The sequence below is a fragment of the Copadichromis virginalis genome, linkage group LG19, assembly GCF_057382275.1.
Source record: "Copadichromis virginalis isolate Kocher_CV1m ecotype Utaka linkage group LG19, C_Virginalis_male_GT1.1, whole genome shotgun sequence".
Classification (NCBI taxonomy): domain Eukaryota; kingdom Metazoa; phylum Chordata; class Actinopteri; order Cichliformes; family Cichlidae; genus Copadichromis; species Copadichromis virginalis.
In genome coordinates, this window is record NC_140636.1 from 11704230 (window position 1) to 11718126 (window position 13897).

Below are 13897 nucleotides of genomic sequence, written 5' to 3' on the forward strand. Positions count from 1 at the left end.
TTCTTTAGTAGATGGTAAATGGCCTGTATTTGTATAGTGCTTTACTATATCTTAGATATCGCTGCATGGACTCAGGAACATTTTTGGAAACATCTGTCACTGAGCACAGATTACTGCTGCTTCCACAAGTTAAAACCATAAAGTGAAAACAACAACAATCGTGTTTTACCACATCTGGTCTGATGAGTCTTGATTTCTGCTGTGACACTGGAACCGTAGGATCAGATGTTGGACCTTTGGCTGAAAATCTAATCAGTGGTTCAGGTTGTTGTTGTTGGTGTAATGGTTTTATTGGCCCACTTTAGACATCTTTAGCATCGTTCACGTGCCACCTAAGTATTCCTGCTGACCCTGACTGTGTCATGTCACAAAGGTCAAATTGTCTTAATCTGATTATCTGATGAAGCGTGACCAGATCTCAGTCCAGTAGAGCAGTGATTCTCAACCACTGTGCGTGCTGTGGAAGATTACCTGGTTCCACCTGATAAGCACTCTAAGGCTACGTTCACACTGCAGGTCTTAATGCTCAATTCCGATTTTTTGATCAAATCCGATTTTTTTGTCTGCTCGTTCACACTACAAATAAAATGCGACAGCAAACGCGCTCTAGTGTGAACGCTCAATGCGGACCGCATGCGCAAAAGAAGATGTCACACACAACGCGCTCTGTTTAGACCCAAAGCAAACAGTATTGTTTGACAGATGGCCCTTAATAAAGACTTCGGATTTTACGTTGCCCAATTTTTGCTTTAAGTTATTTTGTTATTTACATAATAATGTAAATAACCTAATAATGATCCTTATTGCCGTTTAAGAGAGGAGCGGTGCTTCAAAGGATAGTTGCAGATTTCTGTCAGAATCTGCAGATTATACAGTACAAACAAAATGTTCACGTTTCTCCAGCGTTGTCTTCCCAACAGTTTCACTGGATGGCTAGGAAGCGTTTGCGATGTCTTCTCGGGCGCTTCTCCGGAGCTGATAATTGGCGTCTGTCTTGTGTCAGTGACGTAAAAGACGGATTTAATGCGACATGACCGTTGAAACAGCAGTCGCTTTCTGAAACATCGGATATGTATCGGATTCAGTACCACATATGATAGTGACCCAGATCAGATTTGAAAATATCGGATTTGCGCTGTTCACACTGTCATACCATGATCGGATATGGCTCGCATAGGGTCAAAAAAATCGTATTTCATGCGCTTTCGCCTGCAGTGTGAACGTAGCCTAAGTGACTGGCGTAACATGCAAAGCAATTACATTCTCTTCCACTAGAGGGCAGTACAACTACCTGCTCTAATTAAATGGGTTGCCAACTGCCAGTTGCATAATAGCAATACAAGGAAAAAAGTAGCCAATCTGTCCTGCGTCCTGAAGAAAATTCCAACCCAGATGAAGGCCCTAGCATGAGTAGTGGTCAGAAGAAAGCAAAGAAGGACAAATTGATCCAATTCCGCTATGCCTGGTGGCAGGGAAAAATGCTTTTTTGTGACATTTGGTGGTGTGCTGTGTGACTTTTCTAATGTGAAATACGTGCCATGGCTCCAAAAGGTTGGGAAACACTGCAGTAGAGCACGTTTGGGACATGGTGGAACTGGAGGTTCATATCATGTGCAGCTGAAAAATCTGCAGGAACTGCGTGATGCCATCATGTCAATATGGTTTCAAATCTGTGAGGAATGTTTCCAGCACCTTGTTGAATCGATTTAAGGCACTTCTGAGGGTAAAAGTCGGTCCAATCGCATACTAGCAAGGTGTTCCTGGTGAATTAAGTGGGTAACCGTAATAGAAGTATATATACCTATCTATGACATAAAATGTTATTGATGTTTAAATAGAGATGAAGCGATGTTTAAATATAAAGTACATGCAGTTAGAAAAATAAATATTTATTATTAGTTCTGAACTTGAAATGTAATGAATAAATATTTATTGGGGAGGAGCAACTGCCGTACATAAACGGATGTTTTAGTAATGTTTGGTTGACCAACAGTCCATTACATAAAATGCACGACAGAGGCGTGATTGCTTGAAAGCATGCGTGTTGTTTTGTCTACGTGTTGCATGAAATTGACCTCATAAATGTTTTCTACAGACACTGATTGGTTTATCCGTACTTATATTTACATTGTTGTCAGCTTTGTTCTAGAGTCGAGCTTTTTCCATTTGGTCTGAATGTAAAAGCATACGCATTTTACAGGGCCTCTGGATTTTTATGGCGTTATTTTTGTGCCACTATTCTGAGCGCACGTAAAAAAAATGTGCAAGTACAAGTGTTGCATTTTGAGGAGAAATTTATTTTGAGCGAAGAAAAGCTAAGTTTAAGTGAACAAAAGTCATTGCTGCGTTTTTGCTATTATCAATATGCACACACAATGCTCAGTTTTCGACATAATAATGACTCTTTTCATTTCAGCCTGGAATCTACTGTCAAGCCATCTGGAGGTGGAAGTCTAATTCATGTGTACTGGGTGGCACACACTTGATAATCGCAGTGACATGATACCCCGACTTCTGCCCGCCTCTTTTAATGCTACTCAACTGAAGGAAATCCAGTTAGAGTGTCACGGTTCTGGGTCCGTTGGACCCAGTATTTTGAGTTCATTATGTTTTGGTACTTTTGCATCATGGATTTTCCTTTATGTTTCTCTGGTACTTGGTGTTTCAGTTATCTTGGTGTTTTTCTATATTATGATTTATGATCTGATACTGTTGTGATTATGATTATCATTTAGTAGCCTTTGGTCAGTGTCAAGTCTGTCTCTGTCTAGTCTGTGTCTTAGTAAAGTGTGTTTTGTTTCCTGTTTTACTTTGAAGGTTCTTGTTCCTGTCTGATGTTAGTATGTGCAGCTTTGTTCCCCCTGTCTCGTTAGCCCTGATCTCTCCCAGCTGTGTCTCCCTCCTGTTGCCGATTTCCCCGTTACTACCCTGTGTATATAAGCCCTGTGTTTTCCCATGCTCAGTGTCGCGTCGTACCATCAGTTTATGCCTGTGTGTTCTTGGTCTCAGTGGTCCGTCCTCACTTTATGTTTGTTTTCCTGCCAGCAATAAAGCTGAGGTTTTTTGAGTTACATTCCATTTTCCGAGTCCTGCATTTGGATCCTCATCTCTGCCTGCCCGCACACAGAGCCTTGACATAGAGAAACTGTCCTCAAAAAATGGTTTCAAAAGTATCATAAAGTTCCACATTTAGCATGACTCAAAGCAATACGTTTTAAGTAGCATGGACTACATAATCAACAGTTCACTGTAACTATATATAGTTACAAGGATATTAATAATGAATAATAAAATAATGATTAAATTCACAGTTTTTGAAACAGCTTCTGGGTCCTGATCCGGATCCTGGTCCACCTACTGGTGACCTTGGGACTAATGCGAATCTTACCATGCAGCACAGATTGATGCAGACTCCAGTAGATACTCAGGCAGTTCTTCTCCTTCTTCATGCCTCGTTTACATTGGCAGCCATGCAGAGGGGTGGACAGAAGTGCCGTCATGGCGTTCTCACACTGGTTTCGCGCCCCGGGCCCCAGTTTCACGCTGCCGTCCCCTGCCACACACTGCCTGAGGGTGCGCAGTCGCGGGCTACAGGTGTCATCGCTGGAACAGGTGTCACCAGCACGCAGACAGTCCCTCCCACCCACAGAGAGGGCCATACGTGGGATTCCTGTGAGACAAGGGAGAGGACATGTTAGAGTCGTGATGGATTCTCGAGAGACAGCAGTGTAGATCTGTTTTGTCTTTGTTTGTTTTTTTCACATACTGACAGTTGTATTAACCAGTTTTTGCTTTGCTAATCGGAGGTTATCAAAGGTGGAAACGCATCAGACAAAAGACTTTGACTTACTTACTTTGAGGATAGAGAGTTAACAGACAAAAGGTCAGCCAACATATTTTGCCCTCCTGTTTATACAGGTGTAGCTACCATCCCCGTGTTTGTTTAATTATTGATCTCATTGGCTCATTTTCTGTACTCCCCGACAAAGCTGTTTTGCTACTTTGTGAAAGCATTACTTTCAAATTAAAAGCTAATTTAGTACGCACTCGCAACAGAGGATGACCTTCAGTCTTTAATATGAGTGAAGCTCCTGATAAAAGTCCACTTGTGCGCCCCTCATGTTTGTCATAAACTTGGAGTGCCCGTGTCCCATAATGTGAAACTTGTCGGCACACTATCATGGGGGATAATCAAAAAATGTTCACGGCTAATTTGTGCACTAGAGTAGTTAAAGCTCTCCAGACTTACAGTGGGGATTCATAACGTTTTATTTGCTCCCCCCGCGATGAGAGAGCTCACTTTGACGTGCGTAGCTGATGGGTTTGCTCCTTTAAGCAAATCAAAACAAACTGCTGTAAATAAATGCGAAGTATTTATGACTCGCTGGTTCATCTCTAAGACAAAGCAATTGAGCTGAATTTAATAATTGGATTACATTTTCGCATCCCTCGTCAGCAGCCATCAAACACGGTCAATGATTCCTCTTGCCAGTAAAAAAAACAACAAAAAAAATTACATTCATAAACCCGAGGGGTGCGCTATATTATTCATGAATTCATACACATGTCACATGAAATCCATCTGGTGCCACTGACTAGGTTTTGATGAAACTTGTATCTCACCAATACCAGACGTGTTCTAAATTACACTGAAGCGTTTCAGCTCCAGTCAAAACAAAGTGTCATATTTGTTACAGATTGGCCCAGAGAGCAGCTGTATTAGTTGTGGGGGGGACAACATTTTTACCGTCTGCCTTTTTATTTCATGTGGCACTAATAACATGCAAGCTTTATTCCCCTAAGGACAATATTTATTTCCAGCTGTCTAAGAGTTCCTGCTTAATATTCAAAATATACAGTGCATGTAACATTAAATGAAACATCTTATTATTAGAGTAAAAAAAAAAAGAAGAAGCTAGAAGTGAGTGAAAAATGCTAAAAAATAAAGAGCTAAATAAGAGTGTACAGTGGTGATAGCCCGTTTTTGCCTCTAATTGGGCTCATTAATGAAAGGATCAGTAATTTTTTTTGCCATGTAAACTATCTTAAGCTGCGAATGCTAATGTTTGTCTGCTGACAATGCAAATTTGCAGAGGAACAACAGGATATGAGGTTAGACATCTCCACTGTCTTATGCAAATAGTTAATTATTTTCATGCTAACTGCTAACATGGATGTCATAAGTTTGTCAGGCTCGTAAGCAAAAGTACTGCGAGAGCTGAAACTTTAAATTGGACGATGGTGCAAGGAAACTTAAGAGTACAGCACCAAATTCTTTGGCAATCAATCAAATAGTTTTATTTTATTCATGTCACCATGGCGACTCAAGAGGAGAATGACAGATGTCGAGATTCAGATTCCCAAAGATTGGATCAAACAATGCCACCTCAACACTTTCTGCAAAAAATAAATAAATAAAAAAGAGTTAAAATATTGTCTTTTAGTGACATTTTGTGTCTTTATTTCATAGCTGCAGAGAAGAAAGGGAAATGTAAGGAGAGAAAGTGGTGCAAATTGAAGTAACTGAACCTGGGACTTGCTGAATTTGTGCTCTAGCCACACTGCTTCTGGGTTTCTCTGCAAAACTTAATTTTTAACTGTTGTGGATATCCTGAAGTTTTAAACACTGCATATATGTCAGGCTGGATTTTGGTGAAAAGCATCTAAAACATCTCGATGCACCAAGAACGCTTGAATTTCAGGGAATGGTGCAGCTATAAAATATCAACTTTTCATGTTTGCGTACACCAAAGTGAAAATTTAAGGCCTAAATGAGACATACAGGCCAGTTACAGCTTAATAAAATTGAATTCCATCTCACTAACTGTGGGTTAGTTTTAGACTAACCCACAAAACTGTCAGAATTGCTCATCCTTGTTTGACTCAGACTGTCACTCTCCCTGGATGGATCTTGGGGGTCGATCAGATAAAACAAAAGGTTACAACTTCTTTGGCTGAAGCCTTCCACACTCGTGAAGAAAATGGGTTAACTGCCACGTGCCCGGCTGGATACGTCTCAACTGTGCCGAGGAATGAGCTAATCCAGCGGCGGCCTGTCAATAAAAAACTTAGACAGTGAGGCAAGAAGCTTGTTGCTATGTTTGTGGATGCTGCTGAGAGAAAGCATCTGCCACTCAAGTGAAGAGCTCATTTTTGCTGAGGTCTTGACAGGCAGAACTTATTGTGCCAAACAACAACAACAACAACAACTACAAAAGAACCCACCTCCCTCCTCACCAAATCAGTTATTTCACTATAGAATCTTAAAATCTGATGTCATTCGTTTTTGATGCAAATCAGCTCTGCTCGAGAGTTTTCTTGGATCAAAAGATGGTACCTAGGAAAGAAAGAGTGGAGGAATCTGCCGTATGTCAAGATGTTTCACTCGCTCTAAGAAACCCCTAAAAAGTCAGATTCGCATTGGAAACGCGCAACATTGCCTCATCCCCGTGGCGGTATTCCTTCACTGGAGGTGAGGAGAAACAATATTTAAACACATTTGGAGTTGCTTCGTTTTGCTTCTCTCACGCGAGTGCGTTTGAACTGCAGGTGTGGGCTGGATTCGTGGGTGGCGCGCGCGTGCGTGCGTGTGTGGCTGTGTGTGGGTGTTCTGGTTTAGAAGGTGGAGCAGAGAGGAAACTTAAAGCAGAGTTTTCCTTGCAATTGGTTTCAAGTATGGTGGGGGCGGTTGGGGGTGGGGGAGAGCTCCTGTGAGCAGTGGCAGTGCGAATCTTATTAAACTGCAACTAATCCAGTGTGGAGAGAGGTTTGATATTTGTCTGAGGAATTAAGCAGCACTCCAGATTGCCAGAGATAACTGTTTGCCTGGAAACAGAGCCGCGGTGCACCGGCAGTTCAAAGACAGACAGTCAAAACCAATTAGGAGAAATCAGTTGCCTTGTCATTCAAATTCGTTCCAACCTATATCACTTCCTGTTTACCCCACCGAGGTAAATAAACTATTTGGGCACCCTCTCTCTCTCTCTCTGCTTTTTTGTTTCTCTTCCTGCTTTTCCACTGATTCCCTCTTTCACGCCATGCTTTCCCCACATTCTTCCTGTCATGGCCCCCTACCCAGCTTGCGCTAAAACACACCTGGTACAGTTCAAAGAGAAGATTCTGAAATCAGAGAAACATTTTAGTAAATAAACGTTTTTTTTTATGGAAAGAAAATGAAGAAGCAGACAAACACAACACTGAATGCACTTGTCATTCCTGTGATGTCGGGCCAATTTGGCTTTATTCTTAGAGCCGGAAACAAAAACAGACACGAAGAATTAACAATGTTTTTTTTTTTTGACAGGGAAACCATGGAAGTGCTCACATTAGCAATAACAGGGGGGGAAATGATTGTGTTTTAAATGGCGGCACAGCGGACCGCGAATTGAAAACAACCGTGGAAAGCACGTCACGTGTCAATTCACAGTGCAAAGAATGAATCACTGCCAGTATCCTTTAAAAATCTATGAGCTCCATCAAAAGCGTCACGTTCTCTTATGTCACATGAAAGGAGCTGAGAAATGCTTAATAACTGACGCCCATCACTGCAAGCAGTTCATGAAAAGAATGATTATGATTAAAGGGTGTGGAGGACAGCCAAGCCAATAATAAAACGATGTAGTATTCAAAACATGCTGTGTGCTTGAACCAGAATCATGTTAAGATTTCCTAATGAGAGAATCCGAGTAGAGACCACTCGCTGTCTGTTACAGGGGAAGGAATCCTTTTTAATTTCCCGGTGCTCTGAGCTTTTTACATCTTCTAATTTTGTTTTTCCATCTTCAGGTTTTTCATTTTCTTCTTTTTAATTTATTTATTTTTTCTAGAAATACAGTGTTTGATCTGCAGTTGAGCTGCAGTTCCTTAAATAGCTTAGCGGCTCCAAAGGTTAGTTCCCATAGAATCTGGTGTTAAAGTGACTAAGTTCAGAGAGAAAAATTAGTTTATGCGGTACAATGTTCACAATCTCAGTAGCTAATAGTCTTTATAACATGTGATTTCTGTATAACTCACTAAGTTCGGGGTGTAGCTCCTTTGGCTGACAGGAGTCCTCACAGGCAGCTATCAGGCAGAAAATCAGGATGAAAGTGGACATAAAGCTGCGGCTTCCACAGACAGAGTTACAAATATAATGGATGATGTCATGTTGTATATGCTCATCCTTTTGCAAAGTGCAACACTACAGTTGCGAATCTAGTCACATACATCGCTCAGGTGTGATTTTGACACCTTCTTCCACACGCAGTCTTCAAATCCTGAAGGTTTCGTGGGCTCCTTCTGTGAACTCTAAGCTTTAGTTCTTTCTATAAATTTTCAGGGCAGGTGATTGGCTGGGCCATTCTAGCAGCTTTATTTTCTTTCTCTGAAACCAAATGAAAGAGTTTCCTTGGCTGTGTGTTTGGGATCATCGCCTTGCTGAAACATCCACCCTCTTTTCATCTTCATCATCCTGGTAGATGACAGCAGAATTTTTTTTTTTATCGAGAATGTCTCAAAACATTTTTCCATTCATTCCTCCTTCAATTACACGAAGAGTGCCAGGGCCTTATACTTAAAAACAGCCCCACCTCCAAACTTCACTGGTGGTCTGGTGTTTTTGGGGTGATATGCAGTGCCTTTTGACCTCCAAACATGGTGCTCAGATTATATGTCACAGGCTTGTCTAAATGTTGTGCTTCACCATGCTTTATCTTCAGAAATGGAGTTTTGCCTTGTCCCTGCTGATTTCAGGTGTTTTTGAAGCTCTCCACAAGTGGCTCTTGGACGACTCTTCTTATAATGTTTTTATCTCTTCTGTCTGAAATCTTGTAGGGAGCACCTGGTTGTGGCCGGTTTTTGGTGAAATAATATACAATCAACATTTTTGCTCGAGCTCACTAGTTTTACTCATCATGAGATGTTTCTTGTGTGACACCTTTTATAGGCTGTCAGTCGGGACTGAACCAGCTGATATGAATTTGCACTCATTGGCAGGATTGCTTTCTAATTACTGACAGATTCTGGCTGGTGTCATGACTTTCCATGCCTTTTTGCACCTCCTGTTCTTTATGTGTTCAATACTTTTCTCCCCTTATCATTGCACATTACTTAATTTATGGACATTATGGTTTGATTTCTTTGCATGTGTGGTTTGGATGGGTTTTTACTGTCATCTGGTAAGAACTGTATGTCAATAACACCTTTACAAATATATTTTAAATTGCTAACGTGTTCAATACTTATTTTACCTGCAGTATGTTGTGTGTACTCGGTGTACTATGAATACCCAGTATCATAACTGGCAAAAAGTTCTGTATAAAAGCCTCTCCCCTCATCCTCTGCTATAGCAGAATGAGATGGACCATCGACTAATTTCCAGCCTTTAAAAAGCACTTATGTTAATAGAAATGCCAGTGCTAGCTAGCTAACAGCCATTTTCATTTTTTACAATAACTGCATTGTGTTTAACTTCACACAACTCTACCCTATGGAAGCTCAAGCACTAGTATGTGAGCAGTCTACTAACACAAGTGTCTGAATGAAGATACTGTAGCCATCAAAAACATTAGTGAAGCTTTAGCTGCCATATACAGCTTGCTGGAAAAACATCAATGGTGGAAAAACAAGTCAGCTGCTGTCAGTGCTGCTGCTGTTCCAAAATAGTGATATAAAGCAATAAGACTTATTGGTGCCACACTTGTGGGCCATGAAAGTAAATAGACATTGTGTATGAAACTTAATTTATCTTATTGAACTTGCCCAAGAGGTAGCAAAAAAAGCTTTCTTTACATACTGTTTAGAAAGACTATTCCCAATATCACCATATAAAAACCCCACCAAAAACAACTGCCCAGTCTTTAACTCAGTATAAAGCAAGCATTCCACTCTTTGCTAAATGTTCCAGCTACAAGTTTCAAACACTGACGTAACAAAGATCTGGACCTGTAACTGATGACTGAAGTTTGTTATCTCTATTTGAGCTGATGCAGTCTCCATGCTGCTTGTAGTTTTTTTCTTCTTCTTCTGATTTGACTAGAAAAAAAAAAATCTTTTGCTTCATCAGTCGCGCTACAGCTGAGTAACTTGCTATAAGACAATATCATGAATCTTATTAAGGATAACAGCCTCTTGAATTGTTTGGTAAATCTTTGACAGCACTACCAAGGGACAATGCTTTTGTTATTGTATTGTAGCTCCCTATTAGCTAACCGTGCCTCCCTGAACACTTTTTAACCGAGATGACTCACACAGTGTCTGCTGGGGCTTTTCTGCTCTGTTGTTGCTCTTTTTTTCACAGCTACTAATAATGCCCTCTCTCCTCCCCACCAGTTTTGCCAAAAATGCAATATTCTTCCCATAAATGCATGGACACGTCAGTGTCAAAGATCCAACATGCTTGCATTAATGTCCTCATAGCAGTAAAAAAAAAAAAAAAACCCAAAAGAATATAAGCATGTTAGCATAACTTTAGTTTGTATTAAAGTCTCCTTGGACAACAACTTGCAATGCATGATGAAATTTAGAGACGATCCAAAGTACTCTGGCTATGATGCAGAATACTAATGCTCTTCCCAGATTCCTCAGTGACTAATCCATCCCAAAGAATGTCAATATTATTCCACAGCTGCTTCAGAAAAAAACATGCAAATGCAAGTTGGGCATTTTTGCTCTTTTTTTTCTCTATTTTTCTGTCTTCTTCGAATTCAAATGTGTATCATTTACCCAGAAAGTATACGGAAAAAAGTAGCAAAAAAAATATCAATTTTTTCCAGTGAGAAAGTAACTTTACCCCTTTAATATAAAGATCATGCTTTTTGCCGAGACATTTATGTTTTGCAAGATAATATTAAATTGATTTTAGACTGAGCTTCAGTGATAGGAATGATGTGAAAGAATTTAATTATTATTATGCTAAAGTTAGATTACAAGATCAGAGTTTGAAAAGATATGGAAAAAGGCTCAGTACTTCAAAAAAGTACTGACACTAATATTATAATAATGAATGTGGGTTTTTATTTAAATGTGAATTACAGATACAGCATGAGAGAAATGGTAAATAGTAAATGGCCTGTATTTGTATAGCGCTTTACACGTCCAGTCATCCACCCAGTCATCCACCCATCCACACACACACACATTCACACAGAGAAGAATAATATGTAATAGAATTGACAGCATTTGGCACTTTAAGGTAGAAATCAAGCAAACTGTTGAAGCCCAGTGGTAGACTCGAGCATTTTACCTGTTTTCCCTCAACCACATTTCAGAGGTAAATGTATTTGCTCTTACATGGAAAGTCTGAAGTGTCCAGGTCCAAGCCAGCTGAGCAAACTCAGTCTGTTGATGATGAGGAGGACTATGTGATTCAGTGAAAATTCCCAGAAAAGCCAGACAGTGTTTGTCGACTACTTTTTCTGTAGGTGGCCAAACAGAAGAAATGAAGGCAATGGTGAGTTATTTTGTTTTTAGAAGTCTTCTTTGTGAAAGGCCAGTACAAAAAATTGGGGGTGACTTTTAAAAAAAAGGTAAAAGAGCAAAGTTGAGTTTGGAAGAACTGAGGACTGAGCAGCAAATTCAGCTGTAGACAGTGTGAGGTCTTTGTGGGAGAGCAAAGAATCTCCATTCCCTTTTCCCACACAAAGATTTTAGATGTCCAGTGTTGGTCAGTATTTTTTTTCCTGATGGATCTGAAAAAGTGAATCCTTGGACTACTGAGTGTTTGGTCCAAATTGGCTGTTCAGCCACTAGAGAAGTGATGCCAAGTTCATCTTATGCTGAATCCTTTCCAGCTATGATAACCAACTTACAACACCAGGGAGACCACTTAGTTAAACAGCAAAAACAACACATTTAAGCTCTTATTGTTATTCTTATTGTTTACGACTCTTTGGGGATTTTATATCAGAATTGTGCCTCTTGTTAAGTCTACACAGAAATCTACAAGTACAGTCAGACAGAGAAGAAAATAATGCCTTGTCCTTGTTAGTCCTTGTTGGTCCTGTCCTAAGCCTGGATAAATGGGAGGGTTGCAGGAAGGTGTCAGGTGTAATAATCAGCCCCAAACCAAAAACCTTTAACCTAACAAGATTATTGTAATTGGGAGAACAACAAAACTGGAGTTGCCAGAACTAAATCTAGCTAAAATCAACAACAGTCAAAACTTGAGAAAACGCAAAAAGCTACTTTTATATTGAGTTTTCTCAACTTTACAGACTAAAAGGTCTGTTAAATACAGTCTCTTATATATCCCAAATCTATTCACCAAAACTTTGATATTCCCCATATCCCTGATTCTTCTCAGTCCTCCAGCAGCCTGTTTTGGTAGCTATTTGAATACGATTTGCATCATTCATGACAGCCTGCTCTAACTGGCAAGAGGTGTCGCTCTAAGTTATCCTTCAACCAATCAGAATACTGCCTAATAAATAATGGAAATTCCCCCACGTCATTTGCAATGCTGCAAGTAATAGCTTCAACTGCAAAGGTAAGACTATGTGGCACTCGATGAACCAGAGTTTGATCCTAAACGGGAAAAGGAAAATTAGAATGATCAGACTTATTTCTTCCAACTGAAATAGAAGTTGCATTCATAGCTAGCTGATAACAAAGGGAAGATTAGTCCATCCTAGCATGAATATTTATCCTATGAAAAACTATAGAATGAATTTCTAGCTGTTGATCAACCAGCAATATTATACGTCCAATGCTCTATCCATCAAGTAACGTGGATAACCTCACCTCATCACCTCAAGCCACCAAATATTTCAAGCCAAAGTCATAAGCAGGAGTGTGTTGTGGAAAGTGCCAATGATCCTGTGCACACAATAGCTGTCAACAAGACATCCTATGTTTTTTGTTTGTTTGTTTGTTTGTTAATGTGCTGCTCGGGAAGAAGAAGCCGAACATGCTTGTTCAGCTTCTTCTTGTTCATGTTGATTGAGAAAGCCTGGTACAAAGAAGGAACTTATGTGAAGTCCAACAGATGTTCTGTTGCAGACCACAACGCTGGTAGAAAAATACTCTTAAAATGATGTCAGCTCGTGAGTAAAATGCCGAGAGAGGACACATTGAACAGGCAGTGTTTTCTTGAACTGGATATTTTTTGTAGTGCCAGGAAATCCATGAAGTGTCAGTCCAGATGTAATTGTTGCCAATTTTCTCAGTTAGAGAGCAATCTGGGGAAATAAGGCTATTTGTTTCATCTTTTGTCTGGGTGCTGTCTTCTGACCTTACAATCCTTACTGCTTTTTGGCTTTAACATTTGTAGACTTTACTGTGGATTGCTGTCACATATAGGATGTTGGGACAGAACCTTATTTCTACAAATAAAATAAAAAATACAGATAAAATACTGATAAGTTTAAATTACTCGGAGCAATTTTTGCTTTTAATGTTTTGCTCTCACAGTCCAAATTTCAAGTGAACCCTAAACACCCTACGAGGGAATCATAGAGGTTGCTGCCATGAGGTACATGTGAAGATGATCTTGGGGGGTTATGAGCAACAGATTGTGAGAACTTTTGACCATTTATTGCTATGAATAAAACGTTTGAGAGAAAGGCATATTAGTAGACTACTTGGTGCAGTACCAGTCATTCTTTTCAATCATTGGCACCTTCTGGACAATTCAAGGAAGTTGTCCCTGGGATTTTGTAAGCCTGTCTACTGTTAGCTTGCTGCCACTGATGAGCATAGTAACTGTTATGAAATAATTATTCCCATATGTTTCCATTTCTAATGGCTTTGTTTTTTTCCCAAGCAGGGACTTTTATAGTTCAACGACATCCACTGTTCTGATGATCAGTTCTTGCCACATGTGGCTAAAAGCCTGGATTTCATCCCTTTTATGAAGTGATAGAATGGCTGTCTAGGAAATCTCAGAAGGCGCCTGAAAGACAACCTCAACAGTCTTCCCGAA

General features: G+C 40.0%; 1 protein-coding gene across 1 annotated transcript in view; it reads right to left on the bottom strand.

Annotated features, from left to right (window-relative positions):
- The window catches only part of gfra4a (GDNF family receptor alpha 4a), a 156124-nt gene that overhangs the window by 34344 nt on the left and 107883 nt on the right, over positions 1-13897 (bottom strand). Inside the window, exon 2 of the mRNA XM_085441489.1 lies at positions 3389-3670. Within this exon, the coding sequence (XP_085297615.1) occupies positions 3389-3670 (282 nt within the window). The remainder of the gene's footprint in view (positions 1-3388; positions 3671-13897) is intronic.